At 29.8% G+C, this 27,992-nt stretch overlaps 3 protein-coding genes across 3 annotated transcripts; 1 reads left to right on the plus strand and 2 right to left on the minus strand.

The window, feature by feature from the left end:
* Positions 1-83: 83 nt before the first annotated feature.
* Positions 84-27,903, minus strand: LOC135956287 (uncharacterized). Its single transcript, XM_065506728.1, has 5 exons — positions 26,809-27,903; positions 21,481-21,602; positions 1,463-1,580; positions 928-1,050; positions 84-846 (listed from the first exon to the last, which is right to left on the minus strand). Exons 1-5 carry the CDS (start codon positions 27,793-27,795, stop codon positions 367-369), a joined length of 1,830 nt encoding a protein of 609 aa, XP_065362800.1. The 5' UTR covers positions 27,796-27,903; the 3' UTR covers positions 84-366.
* On the plus strand, positions 1,965-6,838 carry LOC135956286 (protein phosphatase 1H). The gene is made up of 3 exons (XM_065506727.1): positions 1,965-3,825; positions 4,302-4,946; positions 5,900-6,838. Exons 1-3 carry the CDS (start codon positions 2,616-2,618, stop codon positions 5,980-5,982), a joined length of 1,938 nt encoding a protein of 645 aa, XP_065362799.1. The 5' UTR covers positions 1,965-2,615; the 3' UTR covers positions 5,983-6,838.
* Positions 13,841-21,068, minus strand: S6kII (Ribosomal protein S6 kinase II). The gene is made up of 2 exons (XM_065507924.1): positions 18,633-21,068; positions 13,841-14,589 (listed from the first exon to the last, which is right to left on the minus strand). The coding sequence occupies exons 1-2, from the start codon at positions 20,665-20,667 to the stop codon at positions 13,934-13,936; spliced, it is 2,691 nt and encodes an 896-aa protein (XP_065363996.1). The 5' UTR covers positions 20,668-21,068; the 3' UTR covers positions 13,841-13,933.
* Positions 27,904-27,992: the final 89 nt, after the last annotated feature.

The raw sequence follows: 27,992 nt of genomic DNA on the forward strand, positions 1-27,992 counted from the left end.
AATAGTGAAGGTTACGATTTATAAGTAAACTAGTATTTTACTTACGCGCTATATTTTCTTTTGTATATAATCCAAAGTGAGTATTTCTTTTATTTTTAAAATTTTATTAAATATTAATATCAAAATTTAATTTAAATATACAATCGTTCATATTATTAGTTAAATATTAAAAAGATAAAATAAAAATATGTATTTCACGTACGTGAAATTAAGGTTATAAAAAATATATATCCTTGATAAATCTTGAATAGATTAGTTTTCCTTGTCTTAAAAAAATGTATATACAATAGATTAAAAATAATAATAATTAAGTAATCAACTTAAATCTAAAGAAAACTTTATAAGTACTACAACAATATTTTACTCTTACATTACAACATCACGACAGACAATTTTTGTTTTCGATGATGCTCTTGAGGGTGCAGTATTTCTATAAGTATCGCTAGCACCCGACGATGAAGAATAATCCAAATGACTACCAGTATGCGATTGTTCTTGACGTGCCAAAAAATTATCGGCTATAGCTCGATCTAAGCCGTGATATTGAAAGGATGGATTGCCATCTACAACATCAGCATCAGACTTACGTCTCTGACGACGATCGGCATTCGACTTGCCGGAACGTAAGACTTGAGCGGCTGCTCGGCGTTTTTTACGCGCCTCATTGGATTTTGAGCTCTTATGGGTGCGATAAGTACCAGGCATGCTGCCGGGTGGTGGTGCATAGATTACGGGCATTGAAGTGGTTCTCATGTAGGGCAAAGTCATGCCACGATAAGCAGCCATTGGTGGTGGTCCCATCATGGGTTGTGGTGGTGGCATCATCATAGTGTTTGGATGTGGTAACTTTTTGCGGTTGGTAAAAAAATTCTTTATTATTAGAAAATATTAGCTATATACATAGTTTAGTTTGGGAGAATTTCTTACAGTTCCAGTGGCTGGTATCAACATAACAGGTCTTCCTGATGGAGTCATTTTCGGTTGTGGTGTTATCATATTTCCCGTTTGAGCTGCATACATCCATAAAGCGGCCATTTTCTCATTATTGTTCTGAAAAAATACATTTTATTTGATAAAACTTGTTACACAGGTTCTTTATGGTCATACAAAATTTGTTTTGTGTTTTATAGAGGTTCAAATCGCTCAATTCAAATTTACAATATTGATCTCATAGTAATGCTATGAGATAGTACCCTAGTTTCAATATATTTTCCAAAAAAATATTTTCTTTTGATAACAGGATATTAAATCAAGAAATTGCCCTTGAACAAAGGAGATTTTCTAAAGATTCTCTCCTCAATCATAAGCCATTGTATAAAAACTAAAAGTCAATTTTGAAATTCTGGAAAACTTCAAATTTTATGTGGCCATGGAAAACATTATCGAATTTTTTTTATCGTTTATAAATTAATAATATAATAATTAAACAATTTGTGTACTGGAAAAATTTTATGAATCTTACCTTCTCACTTCCGGCTATAGACATGGCTTTGACATATTGATCAACACTATCTGGATGCAGGGTTAAACCATTTGCATTTGATTTAATAATAATGTCTTGCAATTCAGCCGTCTTAGATCTGTAAATAACAAAGGAAATACAATAAATGTTAAAGTTTAATAGGTATTTTAATTCAGTAACATTAATTAACAAGACATAGAAATTGCACATCTCCCATAAGATTCTACCCTATATATTATTATTGTGTCAAATAGTTTTATCAATACAAAAATGTAACAATTTTAATATTTAATTTCCAATACATTATTTTCGCCCTTACTGTTTTTGAATTCTATGTTTTCATTCTTTTTTACACCACTGTGTTGTTTTACGTTATACAACACTGTAAAAGTACATCCATTGAACAACACTGTTTTCTAATTTGACATTTGCTAATAAGAAAAAACAACAATGAAACCAGTTTGACATAATTGAGGTGAATTTCATAAACAGAAAAAATAAAGAAAAATAGACGTGTAAAGATTGTTAGGAAAAAATTACTTCGGTTTTATGTAAAATAAACTAAATAAAAACGTTAATTATTTTTAGAACTTTAACTTAAATTTAGTAGAGACAATAACATTTCCATTTGCTTTAAAAATAAATCATAATTTTAACACAATTCTAGAGAAATGTAAGGCAAAAAACTAAAGGAAAATTATTGATTTTTTTACGACACAAAACAAAGAAAATGTACAAGAGAAAAAACTGAATTTTAAACAAAACTGTATAAAAGTTTAATGAATTAAAGAAAATTTTGGAAATTCTATAAAGTTTAACAGTTTAAATAAAACTTTACATACGTGGCTTTCAATAAAGCGAAAGAAAATTAATACAAAAAAGCCAGATAAAAATCTAGACGGTCTGACTAACATTAGTGCAAGAACAACAACAAATATTAAAACGGTTGAAACTACGTTCATCCCTCCTACAACTGCTAGTAATCACAGTAGAGCAAAGAACATACGTCATATGGTGAATTTGTGGTCGAGTTGATTGCAAAATTAGTTGGAATCACAAAGGGGGGGCAACAAAGGACGTTTACAAAATCAAAACAAACAACACGACTATATAATTGCAATAACAAAAGCCTTAATAATTATATTGTGGCAATATGTTTGCAAATTTCAAGAATCGTTTAGCTTCAGTTATAGCACCCGATATACCAGCTTTACCCTCTAGCCATGATCATCATATTGCCCGTGGTTCATCCCACTACCATCAACGTATGTTACAGCAACAACAATTACATGATAAATTTGCTTATGCCCGTCCACCGTTCTTACAGTTGTTGACACCCGATGAACTGAAGGCATCAGCCGACCACAATGTCAGACCGATTATAGTACCCCGAGACATTGGTCTCTTGCCCTGGGGTACTGGCTATGCGGAATGTGTTAATTCCGGTAAATCGGAATGGAATGAAGATCAAGGTGCCTTTTGCCGTCAAGTTCTATCAGATCCTACACACCAATATCCCGATCTACCCTATACATATTTTGGTATATTCGATGGTCATGCTGGTTATGGCGCTGCCCTGGCGGCATCACATCAATTCCATCATATATTACATGAAAAACTGGTCGATTGCATTGAATTGCTTTTGCCACGCGAGGGTATGGACGATTTAGCACCCTCCGCCTTAACAAAATCACAAACTGTAAATTCATTTCCTCATCCGAGCCGTTTCCAGAGATCTGTGTCCAAAGATGAACTAATCGTAGGAGCACTAGAAAGTGCCTTCATTCATATGGATTCATTAATAGCCCAAGATCGTGATCGCTATCGTGATGCTGGTGGCTGTACGGCCTGCGTGTCTCTCTTCATCAATGGCAAAATGTATGTATCAAATGCTGGTGACAGTCGGGCAGTTTTGTGTCAAAGAAAAGTTAATGGTAAACAGGAGGATTCCGATGGTTCGCAGGGTTCATTTCCGGAACCATTTTCATTTGATCATACACCCGAAACTGAAAGAACACGATTGCTGGGTGTGGCTCAATATAAACCACATTTGATGGGTAAATATTATACTGCCATGGAGTATGCCAAACGGCCACATGAAAGTGATTTGGGCCAGCGTATTTTATGCCGACAGGGCACCAATAAGGGCTGGACTTATAAAACGCTTACGCGTGATGATTTAAAAATGCCCGTGGTAACGGGTGAGGGCAAACGTTCTCGTCTGTTGGGCACTCTGGGAGTGACTCGTGGCTTTGGTGATCATGATTTGTTGGCCATAGCGACGGGTACATTAATAAAACCATTCCTTACGGCACAGCCAGAAGTTAATTACAGAGATCTCACTAAAATTGTAACCATTCCAGGTAAGGGAAATTTTTTTTGTTTTAATTTATTGACTTAATTTATACATTCATATTTTTTCGAAATTATCGAAATAATTAATTCTTAATTATATTTTCGAAATTAAATTAACTCTTAACAATTCCATTAAACCATTTAATACGTACTCCAAACCTATTAACCTAATTCCTTTAAGAATTAATTATTAATATAAATAATTCCATATAGATTCATTAAAGTTTTTTGAATTTAAATCCTTACAAATTAGCTTACAAATTAGCTTAAATTCAACTCTATTACACATTGTCAAAATTCAACGATGCATTCATCGATCTAAATAAAAGCTTTTGAATAAGAAGTTGGGAATAAATGGCTGACATTTTTCAATACCAAATAAAAATATTAGAAAATATATAAATAATTAAGAATGAAAATTAAAAGTTTTAACTGTTTTACATATAATTCCACACAGATTTCATAATAGCTTTCCTTTTTCCAGATGAAAACAATGAAGATGGTGACTACGGCATTCTGGTCATGGCCACCGATGGCCTCTGGGACGTTTCCGAAAACGATGCTGTCGCCCGTACAGTCTTTCAAACACTGCACAAATATCCCACGGAAAAACATCGCTACACCATGGTAGCTCAAGAACTAGTCGCTAAAGCTCGTGGAAAAATTAACGATTACGGTCATTGGCGTTTAGCCGACAGCAAAGCTGCCGCTACAGTCGACGATATATCAGTGATTGTTATACCAGTGTATCAGTATTATAAGGAACATGTAGACTATGAACAAAAATGTCTGAGAGAATATCGTGAACGTATAGAACGTGAGACGACTGCACAAGCATTGGAAGCAAAAGAAGAAGAACAACAGCAGCAACAAGAACAAATTAATTCTTTAGTAAATGGAATGCAAGAAATGGCTCATGTAGTGGTCGAGCCGGAAGTGGACGATAAAGAGGAAAGCACGGAGACTAGGAATAAAGAGCCGATCAGAGATCAGGTAGCTGAAGAGCAATGCAATGAAAAGGAAAAGGATAGTATCGAGGTGGTTAAGAAGATTGAGGAGGATGATTTAGATAAAACATTGGAACAATTTGAAGCTATTAAAGAGCCGAAAGAATTGGAAAATGAGGAAGGTAATTATGTTTATTATATTGATATTTGTAATACAAAATATACAGTTTTGTAGGGTTTTTTTAAAAAGGATTTTCTTAGGAAAAGCTTTTTCGTGAACGGTTTTTTCGAAAATTAAATTGTAATTTTTATGAGATATACCTTTTTGAAAATGCATATTTTGGGAAAAAATTTAAAAAAGGTCTCAAAAAAGAATTTGTAGTTTTCTAGTGAAAAAAATTTTTTGAAAACTTTTACCAAAAATTTTATTTCAAAAACAAAAACAATTTACAAAAAAATTCAAAAATATTTTTTTTTAAAAAAATTTAAAAGAACTATGTATGTATTTTAAAAAAAAAAATTTTACAATTTAAAAAAAAATTTGAAAGAACAAATCTCTTTTTTGTAAAAAAAAGCTTTTTTACAAACGATAATGCTTTAAAAAGCTTTTACCATAAAATTTTTTTTATTAAAAAACTATTTTCAAAAATAAAACTATTTTGGCAAAAACTTTCTTTTCGTGAGAAATGTTCTTTAAAAAACTTTTTTAAAAAGATTTTAATTCGATTCAAAGTACATTATACAGAAATTGTACATTCGAATATTTTTATTTTCACAGTAATCTGGTACATGAAAGCTTTGACTTTGCACAAATAGATATTTGGTCAAATATCAACAGAGTCAAATTCGCAAGATGTTAATTGCTTCTACATTTTAGTACTATTGATAACCTGCTGTATTTTTATTAAACGAATTAGGAAATCATGGGGTTTCATGCGAAATATTACAAGATTCCAATTAAACAGATCGTTTACAAATAAAACATTCTAAAACATATTATAATATTTATAACATTCTGTAATAGTTAAATGAAAGAAAAAACGTTTCCAGGAATGTGTTGTTTTAGCTAGAATTGTTTTTCTAACACATAATAAAATTCAAACTAATACTTGTTTCTCTATATTTATTATTTTAGATTCATCTCCAGAAAAATTATCAACATCTCCCGCTAAATCAAAGCAACAGCAACGTAAAAATCAACGTAAAGATAAGCGTTAATTAAAATACATAGTCTTAAATAAAGCTAATAAATAAAAAATAGTAAATACACATTAAAACAACAATAATAAGCTAAATAATGTCATAAGCAAAAATAATAATAAAAATCTACCGTTTTCATAAATGTATGTAAATTTATTTTAGTCAATTAATATAAATTATATTCAAAATCCTTTAATTATTTGTAATTTTGCCTTCTTGACTTTCCATTTTTTTACATACAAACGCAAACAACAACAACATATTTATAAAACAAACATTTATACAAAAATAATTCCTTTGGTTTTTTTGAAAAATAAACCACAAGTGAGCAAAGCCACACTAAATTTAGAAAAACAAACAAACACTTGCAATTTTATTTCAAAAAAAGAAAAATCAAACAACACACTTGCATATATATTTCATAATAAAACATGCATGCTGTATAAATTATTTTTTAAAAATAAGTTCAATATATTAATAACTAAAAAACAAAAACAATTATTGTAATTATTCATTTATAAAATAAAAGAAATTATTAAAACAAAAAAATTACAACAAAGAAACAGAAAACAAAATGAGTGAAAACTAAATAAATAAAAAAAAAATATACAAAAAAGAAAAATCAATTAAACGTTTGCAATAAATTTAGAAGATTAGAAAACTTTGAAAAACAATAAAATGCAAGTAAATAAATACATAATTAAAAATAAATATAAACAAAAACTGTAACAAAATAGATAACAAAATGCTATTAATTATACATACATTCATATTTGTTTATTTTAAACAAATACCATTCAAACGTTTTTTAAATAAAACATAAATTATAACAAAAATCAATAATAAAAATGAATCATTCAACTATGTAGTTTAATTTACCACCTTGTTCAACATGCTATCAAGGGTTTTAAAGGTATTATCTTTTTTTTTTTGTCCCCAGCTATTTGTAGTAGTAGTCTCTCAATTTGTTTTCCCTCTAATGCCGCAATATATATTTCTTTTATCTACTTTTACACACGTTTTTTCCTCATTTCATTCTTAATGTATTGTTTCCTGTGTTTTTTTTGTTTGTTTTTCGGTTAATACTAACAAATGTTTAATGTTTGTATGCCTGTGGTATTATTTACTCATAGACAAAGTTTTCTCTTTAAAATAAAATTTGCAAATTAATGGAATTTTTATTCGTGTATTTAATTCAATTGCCGACATTTTTGATAAGAAAAAACATTGAAACTACATGGACTACTTTTTTTTTGTTTTTGTTCGAAATAATTAAATCACAAGATACAAATGTCTGTACCCATTTGAAATATTGTACAAGATAAAGAATATAAAAAGCAATTATTTTAAAATAGATTTTCCATAAATGTTGCTGGTCATTGCAACAGATTATAGTTATTTAGAATAATATTAATTTGTATAGCCACTATCAAAAAATATGGGGGGTATATTGATTTTTTCATTCCGTTTGTAACACATCGAAATACTCTTCGCAGACCCTCAAAAGTATATATATTATGGGTCCTTATGAACTTTTAAGACGATCTAGCTATGTCCGTCTGTTGAAACCACGGTCCAAAATGAAAGGAGCTATCAGGCTGAAATTTTGCAAAAATACTTTATGTTGAACTATCCGTAACCCACAAATAACTTATATTCATGATTCATACATCAATATATCCAATATAGTCCCGGTTCGATTGCTATTTAAAATCTAGAAAATCGGTCCACTTGGATTTATATTAAGGAGCTTGGATATGTTTAGAAATTAATTTATTTCTATCCCTGTATCTGCAATGATTTTTCAATTCATAATGAACGATATAAATGGTTTTCCAATAAGGAATGATCGATGTTGAATGTATCTGACGGCTATGTTGATTTGGCGGCGCACACCTGTTTAGAAACTTTTTAATTTGGAAATAATTCGGTAGCTTTTTTTACGGTCTAACTTCGACATAATTAATAGGATGGCAACCGAACTTCAGTTGCCTAATTACAGGAAACTGGCAGTTATCATTTCTGTTGCCAAATTGGCAACTAGAAATTTGTGGTGGCGCTCTGGCAACGGTTGCATTCATAATCGACCCATAAGTTAAGTTGTTACCTCTGCTGTTCATTTGCCTGTAAGATCTTCATTTTGCATCTCTTGCATCGACGTTAATTTTCAGCACTACGTCCTTCGTCCAGGTGATAAAAATTACTTTGTGAAATGAAAATTTCAGATAAGACCTGTTGTCAGCAGAACCAAATCATTGGTGCCCCGATAGACTAGACGATTGTGTGCTGGAATATCAATTTGAGGGTTGATTTGTGGGTACAAAAAAATAGCCACGAATGCCTTTGCAATCATTGAAGCTCGGTCTTTGAAACGCTTTGAATCTAATTTATCTCTTTAAGCGGTTGTTTAACTGATGATAGCAAGTGTAAGATATTCACCCTTATCGTGGTTGGCGTTAACGTCTTATGCCTACGACTGTTTCGTACTAGATTAAAGATGAAATGCAAACTGTTTCTTTAATCTAGTACGAAACTGTCCTAGGCGTATGACGTTTACGCCAACCACGATAAGGGTGATTATGTCATTGTGGGGAGAAGAACAATTGGAATTTGACTGTTTTAAATTAATCTAGTTTGCAGTGGACTTGATTCTAATGTATGAAATCATAAAGGGTTCGTTCGTAAACATTTGCAACAATAAACTAAATGATGTGTTGTTTGCATAAATTTGCGGCATTACGGCAAATTGTTACTTTAAAAAACGTTTGACGTAAAGCAATGATGGCAAATATGCATTTATGAAAGCACCCACATTGAAGTTCATATTTCATTTAAAAGAACTTGAATAATTTCCGTTCTTGGGTAAATCAAATGTTTTGCTGTTTGAAACATTTGTTACTGGAAGAGGCTAGTATTCAAACAATTCATTGGGAAATCCTAAACATACCCTATGCATCAACTATTCGCATTGCTTTACGGCAGCCTATGGATTGTTGAATGGAGCAGAAAATGGGACCATGTCATCATACAAAATCTTCCTCATTTCAGGTATGTATGTGAAACTGAAGAGGTTGTGATCAGGCCGATCAATGCGAATATATTTCATTTAGCACTTATACGGGTACGTATGAAATGAGGAAAAAGTAGCTAATAATGCTGTAGAAATTCATTCCGATCAAAAGTGAAGTCAATTCCATGCAATGCTTCTTCAGAAAAAATAAAACGAAAACAAAATAATTTTTAGTTTTCTAAAGAAAACAGAAAACATGTAATGTCGTTTTCTTTTCTAAATACATTAAAGTTTTGCCACTTCCCAGGGCAACATTTTTAAGGTTACCTGTTTATGATCACAATAGAATCAAGTATGCCCTTCCTAATAATTGTTAGTGTTTTACCAATTTATTAGTATTAATTAACGTTTTGTAATTAAGTTTTCCAATCTCAAAAAAGGCGATATTCCCAACTTGAAATATCAGCCTTTTTGCTGATATTTAAAACTCAAAATAATATAAAGAAATAAAACACATTTTTTATTTAAATTTCTTTTTAAATGATTTTGTTTTTAATAATATTTGGTTTTATTTAAATATACAATACTTAATTTGTTTAAAATTATTACATATTTTTGTAATGAAACTTTTTTTTATTATTTTTTTTTATTAAATATTTAATAATACGATTGAATGCCTAAACTAAATGCAAAAAAAAAAATTAAAAAAATATTCTTACTTAGGAAAAACTTGAATAAAATTTTTATTGATTTAAATATAAATTTGTTTTATTTTAATTATTTTTCGAATAATAAATATTTCGATTTGTTAGAAAAACACATACAGACATTTAATACTCTTTTATCGAAAAATATGTAAATATATATGAATATATAAGTATTTATTTATATGTAATATAAAGAGCAACTCTTTATTTTTTGTTAACCATTAAAATGTAAGCATAATTAATAATTATTTAATTTTTTTTTAATTTGTTTATTTAATATTATCTTTATATAGTATATATAAAAAAAAATTGGAAACAAATCGTTAAAGACAAGTAGCTGCTTCATTTATCGTATGCAGTTTAGGGGAAATAGTCGATAGAAAAAAATACTGGACATAGAAAAAAAACAAGTTTTTTAATAAGAAAATAATTAATTTCTTAAAATTTGTTATTATTTAAATAGATTGTAGAGTAAATACTTTTTTTTGTTATTATAAGTAAGTGTATATAAAATTATTAGTTATTTTTTGTTTGTTTGTTAATATATATAGTATAATATATTTATATATGTATGTATGTTGTATATTAGTTATTATTATATAATTATAATATTTTTATGATTTGAATCAATGATTTAAAAACTGTGTCAGCAATAATTAACAATTTATTTTATTTTCTTTTTTATTAGTTATTAATTAATTAACTAATTGCATTTTATTTTTAAACAAGTTTATTATATATTTTATGTGTTTTTTTTTTTCTCTTTATAATTTTCAATATTAGCTAATATTTTTCTCAAAAAATATGGATATTTTGTTGTTAATTTTTGAATTTGTTTTAGGTTTATTTTAAGGTTTAACAGGTCATAGGGTTTCAATAATTTATTGTATTTAATTCGGAGTTAACAGGAAGTATTTCATATATAGTGTAAGCAGGTTTTTTATTTAATTACAAGTAATTGTTAAAATTATAATTTCATTAAATGTATTTATATGTATTTATATTGTGTATTGTATTTCTTATTTTTTAATCAAATGCAATATGTAATTTCATTTAATATAAAGAATTTGCAGGAAAGGTTCGTAATTCAAAAACTCTTTGCCCTTTAAAATGAATTTTGAATGAGCCTTTGTTATTGGGCAATTTGCCATTTATTAAGTGAATTGTATTTTTCTGGTTAATTAATGAAGGTTCCCTTTTAAAATATGCTTTTAAAGTCAATTTACTTTTCCATGCTTTTAAACTAATTGTCGAATCACCTTTTCCACTCAAAAATGTATTACTATCTGCTGAGTTGTATTTTTAAATAAAATGAGTTAAACTCTGGAATGTTTTATCAGGGAAAAAGTTGAACCATAATTATTTCTTAAGAAACATTAAACATTTTCTTTAAAAATGAAACAGAAGTTGCAGAATAATATTGAACACTATAGGTTGGAATCAAAGATTCGAATTTTTCAAATTAAATATTATATTTTAAACCATAGAAACACATAGATCGGAATCTAGAAACAAAAATCAAACAACAAAAAAATACTCAAAATAATCACACATACGAGAGTTGCTTTTGTTTTCACAGTGTTTTGTACTAATTAATTCTCACCACTTCGAGTTTTGATAACTGAGTTATGTATTTGATCTATGTTTATTTATCTATGTTTTAAACATTCATTAATTCATAGTCTTAATTTTTTTCGTAATTCAAAGGTATTGAATTCATTCCATTTAGAATTCAATATTTATAGAATTAATTTATCATTCAAATTATCTTACATATAAATCCATTACAATTTAGATTAATAAAATTTATTGAATGATTAAAGCATAGAATAAACACTTAGAACGGAAGGAGTATCACACATACGGGTGATACAATAACAAAATACATGCAATACATTCTCATGAATTAGGTTTTTGACAACAGACTTAGGTTTTTTTTGGCTCTCAGTATACCCTCACCAAAGTATATTTTAAGAAAAAGATTGAAAATAATGTTAATGTGAAAAAAATAAATTTTTGGTGAAAAAAATCGTGTTAAAAAGATTTAAAAAAAAATAGTTCTAAAAACGAGGTAGTCGTGTTATTTTTCTTATATCTCAGCCATTTGAGGGTATATTTTCCCGAATTTAAATAGCAACCTAATTTGGTCTATAGTGGATATATTGATGTTTCAATCATGTATGTAGTGGGTCGATTATAGATGGCAACCGAACTTCAGTTGCGTTGTCAGTTGCCTAAATGGTATTATAGGTGGCAACTGGCACCTGCCAAATTGGCAACCAGAACTTTGTGATTGCTCTCTGGCAACGCAACTGAAGTTCGGTTGCCATCCATAATCGACCTATACATTTTTTTGGCGCTTCGAAAAGTTGATTTCTACATACAGACGGACATGATAGACATTTCAAAGATCTTTCTAACGACGTATATAAAACCATAGTAATTAGGACCGATAATGGTTAATATTTTTTAACCCGAGTTAATTTTTTTTTTTACAAAAAATATTTTCAATTATATTAAAGTATAGTTTGGTGAAGGGTATATAAGAGCTAATTACTTCTGAATTATGATTTTAATGAATTAAGTTCAAACTGAATTAATTAATTCAAAGCTCGAGGTGTCGATTGTTTTATATATTGCTTAAGCTTTTAAGATCCCCACCCCGAGGAACTAATCACCGGACCAGTTCTGTTTTAGTTGCTTTTTCCACTAGATTAACTATAATCAAATGATTACAATACGATGCAATTTTTTTAGACTATTCATGATTAATATGAATGAATGAAAGAATAGATAGCTGTAACAACGGTTTAGAAACTATGAAGAGCTTGAAGTAAAAAATATGAACTCGTTGAAATTTGGGATTCCTATTTGCACCAAAAAGAAAATCATAAATTAAGGTGACGTTCAATGGACTCTCTGTCCGGTATATGTATCCAAATTAGTATCTTCAGAATACTTTGAAGGATGAGACCTTGAAATTCCGATCGACAGGATAGAATTGTTGTTGTTATAACTGTTCCACTGATGCCAATAGTGAAAACCTAAATTAAATAGATTCTTCAGCCTATTTAAAGTCCGTTATTTTTATATGAATGCGAAAGGTGGTTAATGAATCATAATTAAGATACGCAGGTTTGGAAATAAATGTCTCGGTAATATAAACCCACAAGTAATTAGCAACGAACAAAATTGTTTGAAACCACAGAATAGGAATACAAATATAGCAAAAATACAACTGTTTGGTCTACAATATTGATAAAATATGCCAGGCAACCATAGAATGGATTTCAAATGGCATTTGCAATCGACATGTGGCAGATACCTTTGACGTGGTGGATAATTAATGATTTGGACTAGGAATGACCAAAGAAATGTATCAGATAATAATTCAAATAAAATGTCCTGGAATTAGATATACAAAGTCTATACATTTCAAGCTATCATAGGAAAAATATATTAATTTTAAATATCACATAAAGTGAACAGTATACAACGTATACTTTAAAAATAATCTCAAAAATTAAAAGTAATTACTTGTAAAAAACAAATAAAAAAATATTATTTTTTCCAAAATATGAAAAAATATCTTGTCTTCAAAACAATTTTGTAGCATTATTAACTCGAAGGACCAATAATTTAATATTTTTAAATCAGCATCCCTTCACCTTCCACTGTTTATGAATATTTTACAACTCTTATCAAATTTTTCAAGAATATTAGAATTGTTGCTATTTTATTGTTTATTAAAATTAATAATAATAAAAAATTTGTAACTATTATAAAAAATATTTTCTATATTTTGTTTTTATACACACAAAAAAAAAACTAAAAATAAAAATAAAATAAAGTTTGTGTAAAAATTATTTAGTTTTTTTTTCCTGCATTTTAATTATAAAATAAATAATTAACTTGTTTACTATAAATGGAAGATTATATAATGACTTCTTACATAAAAATTTTAGAAGTTTTAAAAATAGTGTTTTTCATTTGTTTTATTCAGTTTTGTTTTCTAAGTAAAAAGTTGTGCTTAATTTTGTAAAGTTAGAAAAAAAAAGTAAGCCAGTGTTTCACAACTCGTGTTTAGCAAAAAATTTTACCTTTTTTTCTTTTTTTTTTTGTTTGTAATTTGTAAAGCTTTACTTTTCTTTAGAAGGAATTTTGTTCTCATTTCGTAGTAATCTCACAATTATCTTAAAAATTTCAATTTAAAACGTATTAAAAATGCTGGCCATCTAAGAGAAGCTTTCGATTACGTTTGTGTATTGGCACGATCTTTGGCACGTCGTTTGGCCAATGTGGATTGTTCCACAGGCCCCACATTGGCCGCCTGTGGTATGGCAATGGCTCTGAAAGTGGCATCCACTGCGCCACGTAAATTTGCATTTGCTTCTCTCACCATATTGGCATTATGGGTAAAATTGGAGGACATAGTTTGCATTGAACCAACAACACCACCACCACCAACACCTTGATTAATTGAGGCCATATTTGTTGTTGTGCTAATTGGTTGCGTGCAGTATTCTGTAAGTCTAACAGAGCCAGCTGATTGTTCCTTTAGCCAGGGATGTTGTAAAATGAGTGCAGCAGTGGGTCGATTTTCCGGTACTATGTGTAACATTTGTCTTAGTAAATCTTTGACGGGATTTGAGACCAGCGTCCATCGTGTCGAATTAAAATCTATATGTCCAGATCCTATACGTTTTAATATCACATCGGGTGAGTCATTAGGCGTCGATGCGAAGGGTGTCCTTCCCGACAGCATTATATAGAGGAGGACACCTAATGACCATATATCACAGGCCAAGTCATAGCCTTGTCGTTTTAATACTTCGGGAGCTACAAAATTCGCTGTATAACAGGGTGTCATAAGGAGACCATTATCGGCACGTAATTGTTTTGCAAAACCTAAATGTGCAGTTTAATATTAAATTGTGTTAAAGAGAAATAAATTTGTTGAATTTCTTAAGGTTGTCCGAGTCTAAACGTCAGTTATTTAAAGGTTTTAATAGGGCCTAAAGGTTTTATATAAACAAATACACATTAAATAATTAAAAATGATATTTATTACACTGCTAATTTTGCGAATATAAATTTATATTTATCATATTTTTTAAACCGCCAAAAATGGGTTACAAAATTTGTTGTCACATCATGTATTTTTCAATTATTTTTGGTCTTAGCTAACAACATTTAATATATGGGCATTTTCGCTGTCACGAACGCGACACTTGTATGCCTTTGAAGTAAAAAATAAAGAAATCTGAAACATTATTCTCGTGATGAAAAATATAACTCGAGTTCAACTGCATCTAGAAAAATGCAAAAATTGGAACATAATTTTTTTATTTAGTGCTTCAGTAACACAACTCTTACTTTTTTCATTAAGCAGTTTTGTTTTTAAAATTTAAATAAAGTACAATTGTGAAACCAAGTTTTAGGTGCAAGAACCCATCACCATGAGTGGTCTGTCTATTAGAATCAACTTTCTAATGCCCCAACTTACATACATGATTGATATATCAATATATCCACTATCGGTCGGTATTTAAATTTGGGAAATCGGAAAATATATGGCTACAATGCAAAAAGCCACGACTACCTCGATTTCTGATCTATTTTTTTTTACCTATATCTATATTAATTCATTAATATAGATAGATAATATGAATATCTAAAGCCCCTTTCCGACGACGTAGTATATAACGCAATAGAAATTCGGACCGACAATAGATCAAAAACTGGAAAAATATTTTGTATCCCAATTTTTTTCCACCAACATTTTTTCACGAAAAATTTTATTTATTGTTGAAAAAAATTTGTTCACAATTCTATTTTTTTTTAAAAAAAAAAATAATAAATTTTCACATAAAATTTTTTCAACTAAACAATTTCAATCTTTAATTAACTGTACTGTGGTGCTTTTTGCTTCGAAAATGTCAAATTTGGTGACAATAAAGGAAGTTTTGCTTTATTTGAAAAAAAAGTGCCGCTGAAGCCCACAAATTGCTTACCAAAGTGTATTTTGAATGTGTTCCATCGGTTTCAAGGTGGGAGAAATGGTTTGTTCCGTTCAGAAGTGGTGAGATTGACACGAAAGACAAAAATCGTCCTGCCAGCCAAACAAACAATTTCAAAACGTTTGCAAGCAGCAGATTCATCCAAAAGCAGGGAAATTGTTGCCGTACGAATTGAAACTGAGGGCCCCTGGAACGACGAATTTGTATGTCTAAAATGCTGCTTGAACACTATAAAAGAAAACCATTTTTGTACCGAATCATTACTTTGCATGAAAAATTGATCCAATTCGATAACCCGAAGCGTAAGAGATCGTATGTGAAGTCCGGTAAACCAGCCGAATCGACACCAAAACCAAATATCCATGGCGCTAAGGTAATTCTACCTATTTGGTGGGGGGAACTCTCAGGGATACGCTTTACTACAGAATAGGGTATCCGAAATTGTCTTGATTCGTTCTTGGCCTCAAAAGATGAGCAGTGAATAAATTTATACTGTACAAATCTTTCAAAATAAAAGCTATTATAGTGATCCTAAACCGTCTTAAATAATTATTTTCATTAATTTTTGTTAACTTATAGTTATACTGTCGTTTAAAATATTTTTTCTATGAAAACTGTCAGTATAACTTTAGTTTAAAATATTACCTATACATTGTGATAATGGGGCTTAATAAAGTAGAAAACATTAATTAAAATTATATTTAAAATAAAAAAATAAAGTTAAAAAACTTTTGGTTTCAATATCTACAATTTCTATTACAAGCCACAAAATCAATGAACTTTCAAACAGCCACTACTTACACAGGGACAAACAAAATAAACTTATAAGAGGAAAAACAAACAAAACAAAAAACAACATTTTCATTAAACAAATCTAATTTTATTCCGTCATTTTAATTGACTTTTGTTATATTTAGCTGATTTCTTTGTGTTGAGTCTGTGATGTATAAAAAAACTAAGAATGCAAAAGGGGATGAATGCGTGCGTAAATGCCATAAGACTGACTACTTTGGTTGTTTGCTGGTATCTTGCTAATAGTAGTAAATAATAATACTTTGTTCCTCGGGAGCAGTGGCAGCAGTCAACTACTACTACTGCTGCAGCCACTAGGGGTGGTTCTAAATTTAGAAACATTTTTTTACACTTTCTTGTGTTTTTTAATGTAATTGAGTGTTTGTGTGAAAGTATGTACACAAGAACCAAGTATAAAGTAGCAGGTCTGACTGAACAAACTGACTGGCAGGCATTACGTTGTGTGGGTTGTAATATGAAACAGAATGTTATTGTTTGTGATTTAAAAAATTGTATAGAATATTTATTTAACAACATGTGGTTTGAAATTGTTATTGTTTACGGGGAATGATGAGTATATTTTTATTTTGAATAAAAAACCAAAGCATCCAAACCAATACAACACAACAACAGAATGAAAAAGAGCATCTAAGGAAACGACATATGTTGCCATGACCAACCAACCAACAAACAAACGACCGGCTTAGAGTTTTTTTTAAATATTAATGAGTTGCTTCAAAAAAAGGAATAAATTTTAATAGGTAAAAAGTATTTGTAATGAAATTGTGGCACAAGACAACCCAGCAACGTTCGTTCATATTTACAAAAGTAGATTATTTGCGTAATTTATTGATTTCTTTTCTTTTTTGTTGGTTTTTGCTAAAGCATTTGACTTGCTCAACAAGTCTGAGCTACTTAATATTTCATCCTGCGTCTGCTGGTGAATGAACTTTGATATTGTAATAATGAGGAGGTTTTTTTTTGGTAATTTACATAAGAGGGAATTGTTGGCTTTTTGTTAAAGATATTAGATACATTTATGTAAAGTAGAGTTGGCAAATTGAGGGAATTATGAAGTAATGAAAATAATTCTAGAATTTAGGTGGATTGTTGAATTGTACCTAAATATACATACATATTTGCCCAATTCACAACTGGTGTTGTAGCGTTGTATCGTTGTATGTCGTAAATATTTTTCAAACAAATTTTTCGAAACAAAAACAAAACATTAATAAAAAAAATTACGACATACAACGATACAACGCTACAACACCAGTTGTGAATTGGGCAATAAAGTATAATAAGTAGTAAATCTTAATTTATATTTGAAACATATTGTAATATTCTTTTATTACATATTTTACAAAAATCATTTTCATTTGTGCTCATATAAAATATCTTACTTATGACAGCCCCTAATATTTGTCAATTTTAAAAAGAATTTTAAAAAATGTTAGGTAGAACAATTTTAAAGTTAAAATTTGTACGGACAACTACTTTTTAAAGAAATTTTTTGAAAAAGTAACTTAAACAAGTAACCATCAATATGTGACCATAAAATATTTTGGACTGATCCTCATAAAAGTTGGTAGAAAGATTTAGATTCATATAAAACTTGTTTGTGGCCTATTTCATCACGACATTAATTCTTATAAGACAATTATGGATGTTCAAATCTCTTTCTGAGGGAGTCTTTGTATGGGGACTAGTGACATACTTTACTCTTGAGTACTTGAAACTAATTTTTCCAACATTTTATTAGGATTGCCGCATAATCTATATAATTATCACTGTTTAAACAGTATTCTGGGGGACATTTGTATGAGGTCTAGGTGAAATTATGGACCAATATTGTCCATTTTCAATACCAATTAAACCTCATCAACAGAGAGTATTTTACTTCGACTTGGAATCTTATGAGGACCCAGAATATATAACTAATCATTTTTTTATTGATATAAAATCAAAAAAATTCCTTAAATTCCTTTTCAGCTTGTGAAATTATTTGACTGATTTCAAATATTCATTTATTCAGTTCCACATAATATATAAAGAACTTTGGCCTTCTTAAAACCTTTTGTCTTTGTCAAGTCATTAATTTATTAACCACAAAAAATCTACTATCTTCTTTCTACTCACCTAAGTCACATAGTTTCAATGTCTCTGGTGTCTGACGCATACTGGCATAAATCATATTTGATGGCTTCAAATCCCGATGCACCACACCATGTTCATGCAGATAGGCTACCGCTGAAACCATAGTCCTTAAAACCGCACTAGCCTCACTTTCACACATTTGGCCCACGGCCAAAATGCGATCCAACAATTCGCCACCCTTTAAAAGTTCCATAACCAAATACGCGGACAGAGCATCCTCGTATACGGAAAACAAAGTAACAATATTTGGATGATTGCCATAACGCAACATAATCTCCACTTCCTCCCAGCAATCGGATGACGATGAATTGGCCATATAAGCAGCCTTCTCAATAATCTTAACAGCAAAGTGTTTTTTCGATGATTTGTGTTCGCACAAGCGGCAAACGGAAAATGTGCCACGACCCAACTCTTGCAACAGATTGTAGTCCTGATGGAAATTTCCCGGCAATACTCCGGGCAAAGTGCGAGCAGCTTGTTGACATGGTAAATAGGGTGATTCAGGTAAGGAGGAGTGGTTGCTTAAAGTTTGTTCCAGCAGCACTGGAGCTACAAAAGAAAAACCTCTAAATATTTCATGAGCCGAGGCAGAAATGGGACCTCCTGGTGAATCTCTGGGTGATTTTGAGGTATACTCCACATCGAAATAAAATGCATCATCTCGTGAAACGGCTGGTATAAAAGGAGGTCTTACTTCCTTCTTTTCCAAGCGTGGCCAATCTATGGTGGAGAAGAAACAGTGAGCCTTTATATCCATAATGCCATTTGCTCCTGCCCCCAAGCGATTTTGAGGATTTCTTTTGAACAAAGCTCTTAATAGAGCCTGAGCTTCGGGTGAAAGATTTTCCGGCATGCCTAGTTTAGATCTCAATATTTGATTCATAGTTTCCTGTCTAGATTGGCCATGAAAAGGTAAATTCCCTGTTAACATTTCATACATAAGAACACCAAATGACCACCAGTCTGCGGCAAAATCATGACCTTTTCTATTCACAATCTCAGGAGCCATATATTCCACTGTACCACAAAAACTATACGTTTTAGAGCCATCCAATGGTTGCTTTGACAAACCAAAGTCCGTCAGTGCTATATGACCGTTTTCATCCAGCAAAATATTTTCCGGCTTTAGATCCCGATATATAATGCCCAACGTATGCAAGTGATTTAGAGCCAAAGCCAATTCAGCCAAATAGAATTTAACATCTTCCTCTGTAAACATTACCTCCTTGGAAAGGCGCGTAAACAAATCGCCACCTCGCAGAAAGTCTAGTATTAAATACAATTTTCCAGGCGTTTGAAAGGCATAGTGTAATTTTACTATAAAGGCATGGCCAACATCTGCCAAAATCTTGCGTTCATTTGTACTTCTTACTCTGTCCTTGATTTTCAAGGTGGCCTTCTTTAGAACTTTCATGGCATACAAGGTGCCAGCATCTTTGCCCACAATTTTACGCACCAAAAACACTTTGCCGAACGAGCCCTCACCCAACACGCGCAACAGTTCAAACTGTGAGGGGTCGGCCTTTTCGTGACCTTCCTTAATTACTTCTCTCAATTCAAATTCATTTTCGCCACAATCAATGTGGCCACCTTGACCTCCAGTGGAATGCGAATAACATTCAGAATCACTTAAATCCATTAAATCATTGGAATGTTGTAAATTATTTTGTAACGTTGCACATCCATCTGCCCCCCGTTGCTGTTGTTGATGATGATGATGTTTACCTAATGCTGCCTGCAGCTGTGAAGGTTGGAGGTTTTGTTGTTGCAGTTGACGTCTTTGGCATGACGTCACTGTTGTTACACCCGCACTTTCCTCATCGGTGGGTGTATGTTCCATGGGGGTTACCGCCAGACTACTGCAGCCGGAAGAGGTGATTTGCATACGCGATATGCCCACATGATCGCTTAGATTGGATGCGGCCGTTGATGATGACAATGAACTGGGTATGGATGCAGTCGTAACGCCCAATTGTTGCTGTTGTCTTAGATCTTTGTGCAGATCTGCCAACGGCATGGTGGCGTTAAATGTAAACTGCTGCGACGCTAACGTGATGGCAAAAATATTGAGCTAACTCCAGCAAATATGAAAATTTTATTACAAATAATTAAACGCAAACACTTATTTTATTATGCTCAATGTAAAACACACAATATTAATGACCTCCAGAAGGCGTAGGCGCTTGGCCTTCATAAACACACAACAAATTTCCTCTTTTTTTCTTTGACTACTACTATTTTGTTGTTTCACAGCACTTTCTAATTATATTTTTTTGTATTTGTGTTTCTTGCAATTCATGTTAAATTCCTTAAATATGAAATATTTTGCTTTATGCTAATTGATTTCTTCAATTTTTTGCCTTTTTCTAATATATTATAATTTTTCTTTATAAGAATTTGCAATTTTTTCTTCACTTATTGTTCACTTTTTAATTGTCAAATTATGACTAAAAAAAATCTTCATTAATTGTTAGTTGTCATTATTTTAAGAGAGGCCATTGTGTTTACTTATTGGCTCTCTCTCTTTCTTGTTGCTGTAAAAATTGTGTAAACACAGTGAATCACCGCAGAGTTGTATGAAAATAAGTTTATTTTTACAGTATTGCCATTTAATAGAAATTAATGTAGAAATAACCGTTGAATTGGTTAATTTTTCATTTCATTCATAGTTTTTTGGTTTATGATTCATCTCTAACCTTTAAAAATTATGTTTAATAACCTTTTTTTTATTATATAATGGCCTCAAATTAACATACGCATGTTAATTACTTGCATCGCATTATAAGGTTTTAAAACAATTGTATATTTTTGTGTACAAATTCTCACTTACCTTGAGCACATTTGCAATGCACAACGATACACCGATAGTATACTAACTATGAAATGTAAAAACAATGTGAATATTAAACCAGAGGCCGCAGAAATCTCGCTATTGGCGTTTAACAAATTGAACTGAAAAGAGAATTAATAAAGTTGTGTTAAAGATTATTAATTTAATAACTTTTTGTTATGTACATATTTATTTAATAGTATATTTTTAAGGTTAGTTCAAGTGCAAATTCAAAACTTAGATACACTATGAGAATTTTTTCATAATTGTTTTGAATGGTTTACAATTTTCCATCTATTCCTATAGTCATTAAATTAAAATTAATAATAACTTTTATAAATCTTCGAAGAACTATTATAGAATAATTTTTGACAATACATACTTTCATATTGTAAATCTCACCCTGATTAAAATGTTTTGTAAAAACTAAAAATATATAACAGAGCTTGTTTGCAAACAAAAAAACTTTTCTGTACCAAGTACTATTCCAACTGATTACCACGTATATTCTTTTATAAAGCAACATAAAGAATATTTAGATATCCGTTGAGGTCTCCTTAAAATCTTAATTTTAATAAAATTTCATACATATGTATTTGGAATTACTTTTGACATATTTTACTGATCTGGTGTAGATCTAAAGATCTTTGGCGATCAGTTAAATTGTTAATTAAAAACTGATTTTGATGAATTGGTTTATTTAATTTATAGCATTTAGACATTTTAAATTGTCGTTATTAAATACCTGCATGAATATTTAAAATGGTAACTCTATAAAACATAAACACATCTGGCACTTCTATTTACTTCCTACAAAATGTTTCACCTGGCAATACTCGTTCTTTATATTTGTCATTTTCCTTTTCCGCCATTTAGCAAATGACAATTAGTTTTCTTTTATATTGCAACAAGTTTCGCCGGTTGAGAATACGCTCGTGTTAAATTATTAAAAATTAGTGTAAATATTGAGGAAAATTAAATAAATTTATGAAAAAAGTGTTAAAAACGTGTTAGCTATAAAATAAAAGTGAAATATCAGTTGGAAGTATTAAAATAATTGAGTAAATTGCGTGCAAACTTTCTTGCAAATTTGCGGTGGCGCAGCCAATATTTTTTCATCTGCGACAGTGCAGTTAGTGCAAGTTTAGTTATGACAGCGTAGCTTATACTTGATGCAGAGTTGTTTTATTAAGATAAGAGAAAAATAGTCAAGACGTTAAGAGGCAGCAAAAGCTTTTGTTCTTTTTAACTTAAAAAAAGTGAATTATATGTTGTGATTAATGAAAGTATAGTAATTACATATTTAAATGATTAAAAAAACATGTTTTCAAAAATTTTATAGGAGTGACTTTATAAGATCCATGGTTTTAATATTTATTTTTTTTTTAAATCTGCCAATGCAGTTTTATTACTTATTCAATATGATTTATAACAATTAATTACTATTAAGAAGAAGTGCATTCATTTCCAATTATATTCTAATAGTATTTCAGAAATATAATACAATTAAATTTTAGATAATTAAAGTTGAATTTTAAAATTTTCCAAATATATTTCAGAACTTTCCGTTTAAATTTAAAAAATTGTTAATTAAATTTCAAAGTTTTTTAAATTCTGATATATGTACATACATGTCGTTACCTTAATAAAGAAAGGCCCTAACTCGTGTGTGTTTTAAGTCGAGATTTTTTGGCTAAATATAATATATGTATGACCGGACCATTTGTCGAAATAAACGAAAAAAAACACAAGTTATGGCCTTTCTATATTAAGGAATCGATATGTACATATTAGGGTGGCTTTCTTTTTGCAATTTTGATATTTTCGATGGCCCCAAGGTCTAATAAAACTAAATGAAAATTTGAATAAAATCGGATAAGTAAAGTAGCAAAATTTTCAAAAATATTAATATTGAAAAAAATCCAATTAAAAATAGTTTTTGTATTGCATTTACCCACAGATGTTAAAACATAAAATTTAAAAATGTTCATACAAAATTAATTTTATAAAACTTTGATAAATTTAAAAATGATTATGAGTAAGGCCTGTACATAAATTAATTACAAAAACTATTTTGAATAGGATTATTTTTCAATAATCATTTTTATTTTGGAAAATATTGCTACTTGACTTCAAACAGTTAACTACAAATAAAATCTGCATACACTAAAAGTTATCTTATTCAGCATTAGACTTCTAGCTGACGGAGATTCTTAAACCTTGGGAGCATTGAAAACCGCAAAATTAAATAGGAGAAACAAATTTAAATTTCCAAAAAAATTCCTAGTGAATTATTAAATTTAATAGACAAAAATATTTCACACATTTCATTAAAATTTATTTTTGCTTTTATTATATTATTAAGCATTTTCATTACAAAACTTAATTTCATTTAAAAATACATATTTAACTTTAATTCAAAACTAACGTATTTTTTATTAATGCCATGTATTAAAATAAATAATATACAAATAACTTCCGTCAATTGAATTTATAAATCAAGGCGAATTTATAAATTCGCCTTGATTTATTACTTATATAATTTCGTACTGCCACAAATTCGCATCTGGCAATACTTGCATTTCTACCATTCTCATTCTCTACCTGTCATCTTCCTTTTCCGCCATTTAATAATTGTCATTTAGTTTTCTTTTACATTGCAACAAGTTTAGCCCGTTCATGAGTAAGATTTTAGTTAATTGACAAAAAAAATATATAAATAATATAGAAAAGTTAAGGAAAATTGTGAAAAAGTGTTAATAAACATGTTAATTATAAAATTAAAGTGGAATCTCATTTAGAAGAATTAAAATAATTGAGTAAATTGTGTGCAAACATTTTTGCAAATTTGCGGCAGCTCAGCCTGTATTTTTCATTTGCGACAGCGCAGCTAATGCTTGTTTAACTATATGACTGCGCAGCTTATACTTGTTGCTCTGTTGATTTGTAATGTTTAGTGTTTTTGTTTTGAAAAAGATCAAAAGCTTTTTTACTGTTTTTGTTTGGAATTAAACAATTTTAATGCTTGTACTAATGTGTATTGTTGTGTGGGTATTTTTTTGTTTTGAAAGGAAATATTTTTTTCTAATTTAATCGAAATTTTGAAAATGTTATATGAAACTGTTATAATTTCATACATATTTATGTACATACATATGTATGTATATTTTCTTTAAAATCTTTATAAATATAAAAATGTTAAGCTGCGTTGCCGGTAAATTTTGTCTAGTTTCGTTGTCGTTTTAAATCGTTTCTTGTTGCAAATATGTATGTAATTCTAAAATCGCTATCAAATGTGTTTTAAATATTTACGTAAATTAGTAAAAAAATCAATCAATAGAATTCAAAAAGGTTAATGATTATTATTTAAATACGAAAATTGATTAAAAATTTTAATGTGTAATAAAAAAAATTGTGAATTTAATAAAAGTGTTATGTATGCTTTTAAAAGCATATAAGTGAAATGTTTTTTTTTCGAAAATTATAGAGGAAATTACCACCAATATGGCCTGTTTTTGCTTAAAATATAAAAGAGTGGGTTTTAAAAATGCTAATAGTGTGAAAAATAAATGTGAATAAAGTGAAAAAAATATTAGCAACAAAATTTATAAAAAATTTTATAATCTAATTTTTATAAAAAAAATTCCACAACATAGAATAAAAACAATTTTAACAATTAAACAATTTTGAAAAATATATATAGATTATGTTCAAGAAAAAAGTTAAAATCAAACTAAAGAATTTAAGGATAATATAATTTGAAGGTGAGTGAGCTTTTATACATTTTTAACTTTTATTTTAATGGTCTTGTTCATAATCAATTTTTAAGTTTTTTACAGGTCTATAAACCAAATTTTGTACGAAAATTGTGTTTTATAAACTTTTTATAAAATTAAAAATTGATTATGAATTGAGTAATGAAAATTTAATTTTTTGGTTTAAATATTTAAAAAAAAATTAACAAACTGTATAACTTAAGGTTAAACATTTTATTTAGAAATCCTTTAGGATTTCTATGACACTGTTCATGAATTTTATGACGTTTTTTGCACTTTTTCTGAATAAGCGATAATACAATGTTGGAAATTTAAGGTATTTGCACGATCTAAAATAATTCTAAATTATAAAAATACAAATTTTTATTTCATTAATTCAGTGTATTTAAATATGTATAGAGAATTTAAGCTGTTTTTAATGTTTGTAAACTTTATTTTTAATGTTTGTAAACTTTATTTAAAAAAATCAGCTTTTAAAGAAACTTGCAAAAAAGTGTCAGTTTATAAATGTTTTTCTTTTGTTTTTCGAGAATCTACTAACAAATTTTTTTTAGTATTGACATGAACCTAAACGAATATTTTACCTCTGGCAATACTTGATCTCATTATCTAATATTACCACCATTTATTTCTGGCAATAAATTTATCGGAAAAGGAAAACGACCGGTAGAGTCATTTTCCTTTTCCGCTATTTAATAAATATTATTTATTTCTCTTTTACATTACAAGCACGCAGTTTATTATAAAAAATTATAAATAATATAGAAAAACGAAAAAAAAAACGTTAATAAATAAAAAAATCTATTAAATTATAGTGCAATATTTGTTGAAAACATAAATGTATTTTGCTCTTGCTAAAATGCAGTTAGTGATTGTATATCACTGGCTGCGCAGCTTGCGGCTCGGTTGCGGTGTGTTGTTGTGTAAAGAGTAATATTCTCTTATTTGTTTGTTAGTTTCATAAATAAAATGCTATTTAATTATAGTGCAATCTTTGTTGAAAACATAAATTTATTTTTCTCTTGTGACTGCACAGCTGGCTGCGCAGCTTGCAGCTCGGTTGGGATGTGTTGTTTTGAAAAGAGTAAAAGCTTTTTTAATATACTCTTATTTGTTTGTAATTGTTCGTTTGTTTGTAATTCAAAGTAGTGGTGTGGGTAAAATTTTGATTTAGAAAAGGCTTGTCACTTTAGGATTTGTGCCGAAAGTTTTGGTTTTTAAAAGGCTCTTAGGGACGATAAATTTCGATTAGTGAGACATGTTTTTATTGGTGAGTTTTAAGAATAAAAACAATAAAATATCAATAACTGAACCTTATTTAATTTTCTTGAATACAATTGAAATTTATTTAATTTATTAAAATTTTTATATTAAAATCAGTATTTGCAATAGCTTGTCTAATTTTCGACTTTTATTTGCAGATCGAAACTGATTTGATTAATCTGCACACAACAATATGAAAGCTTAACACTTTTTTTTATTGTTCTATGGCAAAAGTGTTCCAAATTATCTTTAATTTACATAGCTAATTATATAATTCTTCGTCACTCACCTGTTCTTTTGAACGATTTACGTCCCGTGACAGACCAATTCCAGAAATGGCCAATGCCAAAGTACTCGACGCTATACACACTAAACTTAATGCCAAAAAAGAGGTTTGAGTTTTACGCAAACCCACCACACCCAACGACCCAGTAACGGCCGCTATTAAACCTGTCCATATGCCACAGCCAGCTGTGGATAGAGAAGCATCACGCACAATCAACAAAGAGCCCAAGGCAACCAGGGAAATGGCCAAGACCAATTGCAAAAGACCCAAAATAATTTGTACCGGAAAAGCTGAACAACAGGCGGTACTGCTCTTAGGCATGGAACGTTTTTTCTTCAATGACTTGGATGACTTAGTAGAACTGCCATCATCCTTGATGAGTTCTGGAGGAAATCTTTGTTTTTTACTTATTCTTGAGTCCAGAGTAGCTGCCCTAGAGGCTATGGTTTCTTGCAGTTGCTGTTTGAATTCTTCGTGTGAAATTAATTTGGGTTTATCTAGCTCTTTTATTTTAGTGGTCTGCAGTAAAGTGGCGGCTGTAAGTTTAAGGGGTTGTGGTGGTTTCTCATCATAAACTGGACTGGAATAGATATGACTTTGGGCGTCCATGGGTTTTTGTTGCATTTGTTTTTGCATCATCTGTTGTTGTAGCTGTTGTTGCTGCTGTGGATCTGGTTGATGTTTTAATATTAATTCATCATCACTTCCGCTTGGATTTTGTTGTTGCAACATGGCTATTTCGGAATTTGTTAAACTATTATGTTGCTGTTGCATATTTGTTGTATTCGTACTCTGTTCAATGGTGCTCTGCATCATTTCCTCATGATTACTTGTAGAGGTTGCTGTTGCAGTATTATGTGTTGAACGATCGACTATTGTGTCCATGCTGCCCGTTGTTGAATCATGCGAATCAATAGTACGTGCCGGTGATTCAGATTGTCTATTTATATCACCATTGCTGGAGATCTCATTACCATTTGTATCGGTCATTTTGCGTGTTTGTTTTCGTTTTCTTGCTTTTGCCTCTTTCTGTTGCAGGAAGGTATTTGTTGATCTAAATTAATGTTTGTGTTTTGTGGATCAAATTTTGTTTATGGTTTGGGTGGTATAGTTTTTTTTTATTTTTACATTGATATTTATTTATTATTATTATAACATGGGTTGTTGTTGCTATGGTAATTTAAGGC

Source organism: Calliphora vicina, chromosome 4 (genome assembly GCF_958450345.1).
Source record: "Calliphora vicina chromosome 4, idCalVici1.1, whole genome shotgun sequence".
Lineage (NCBI taxonomy): Eukaryota > Metazoa > Arthropoda > Insecta > Diptera > Calliphoridae > Calliphora > Calliphora vicina.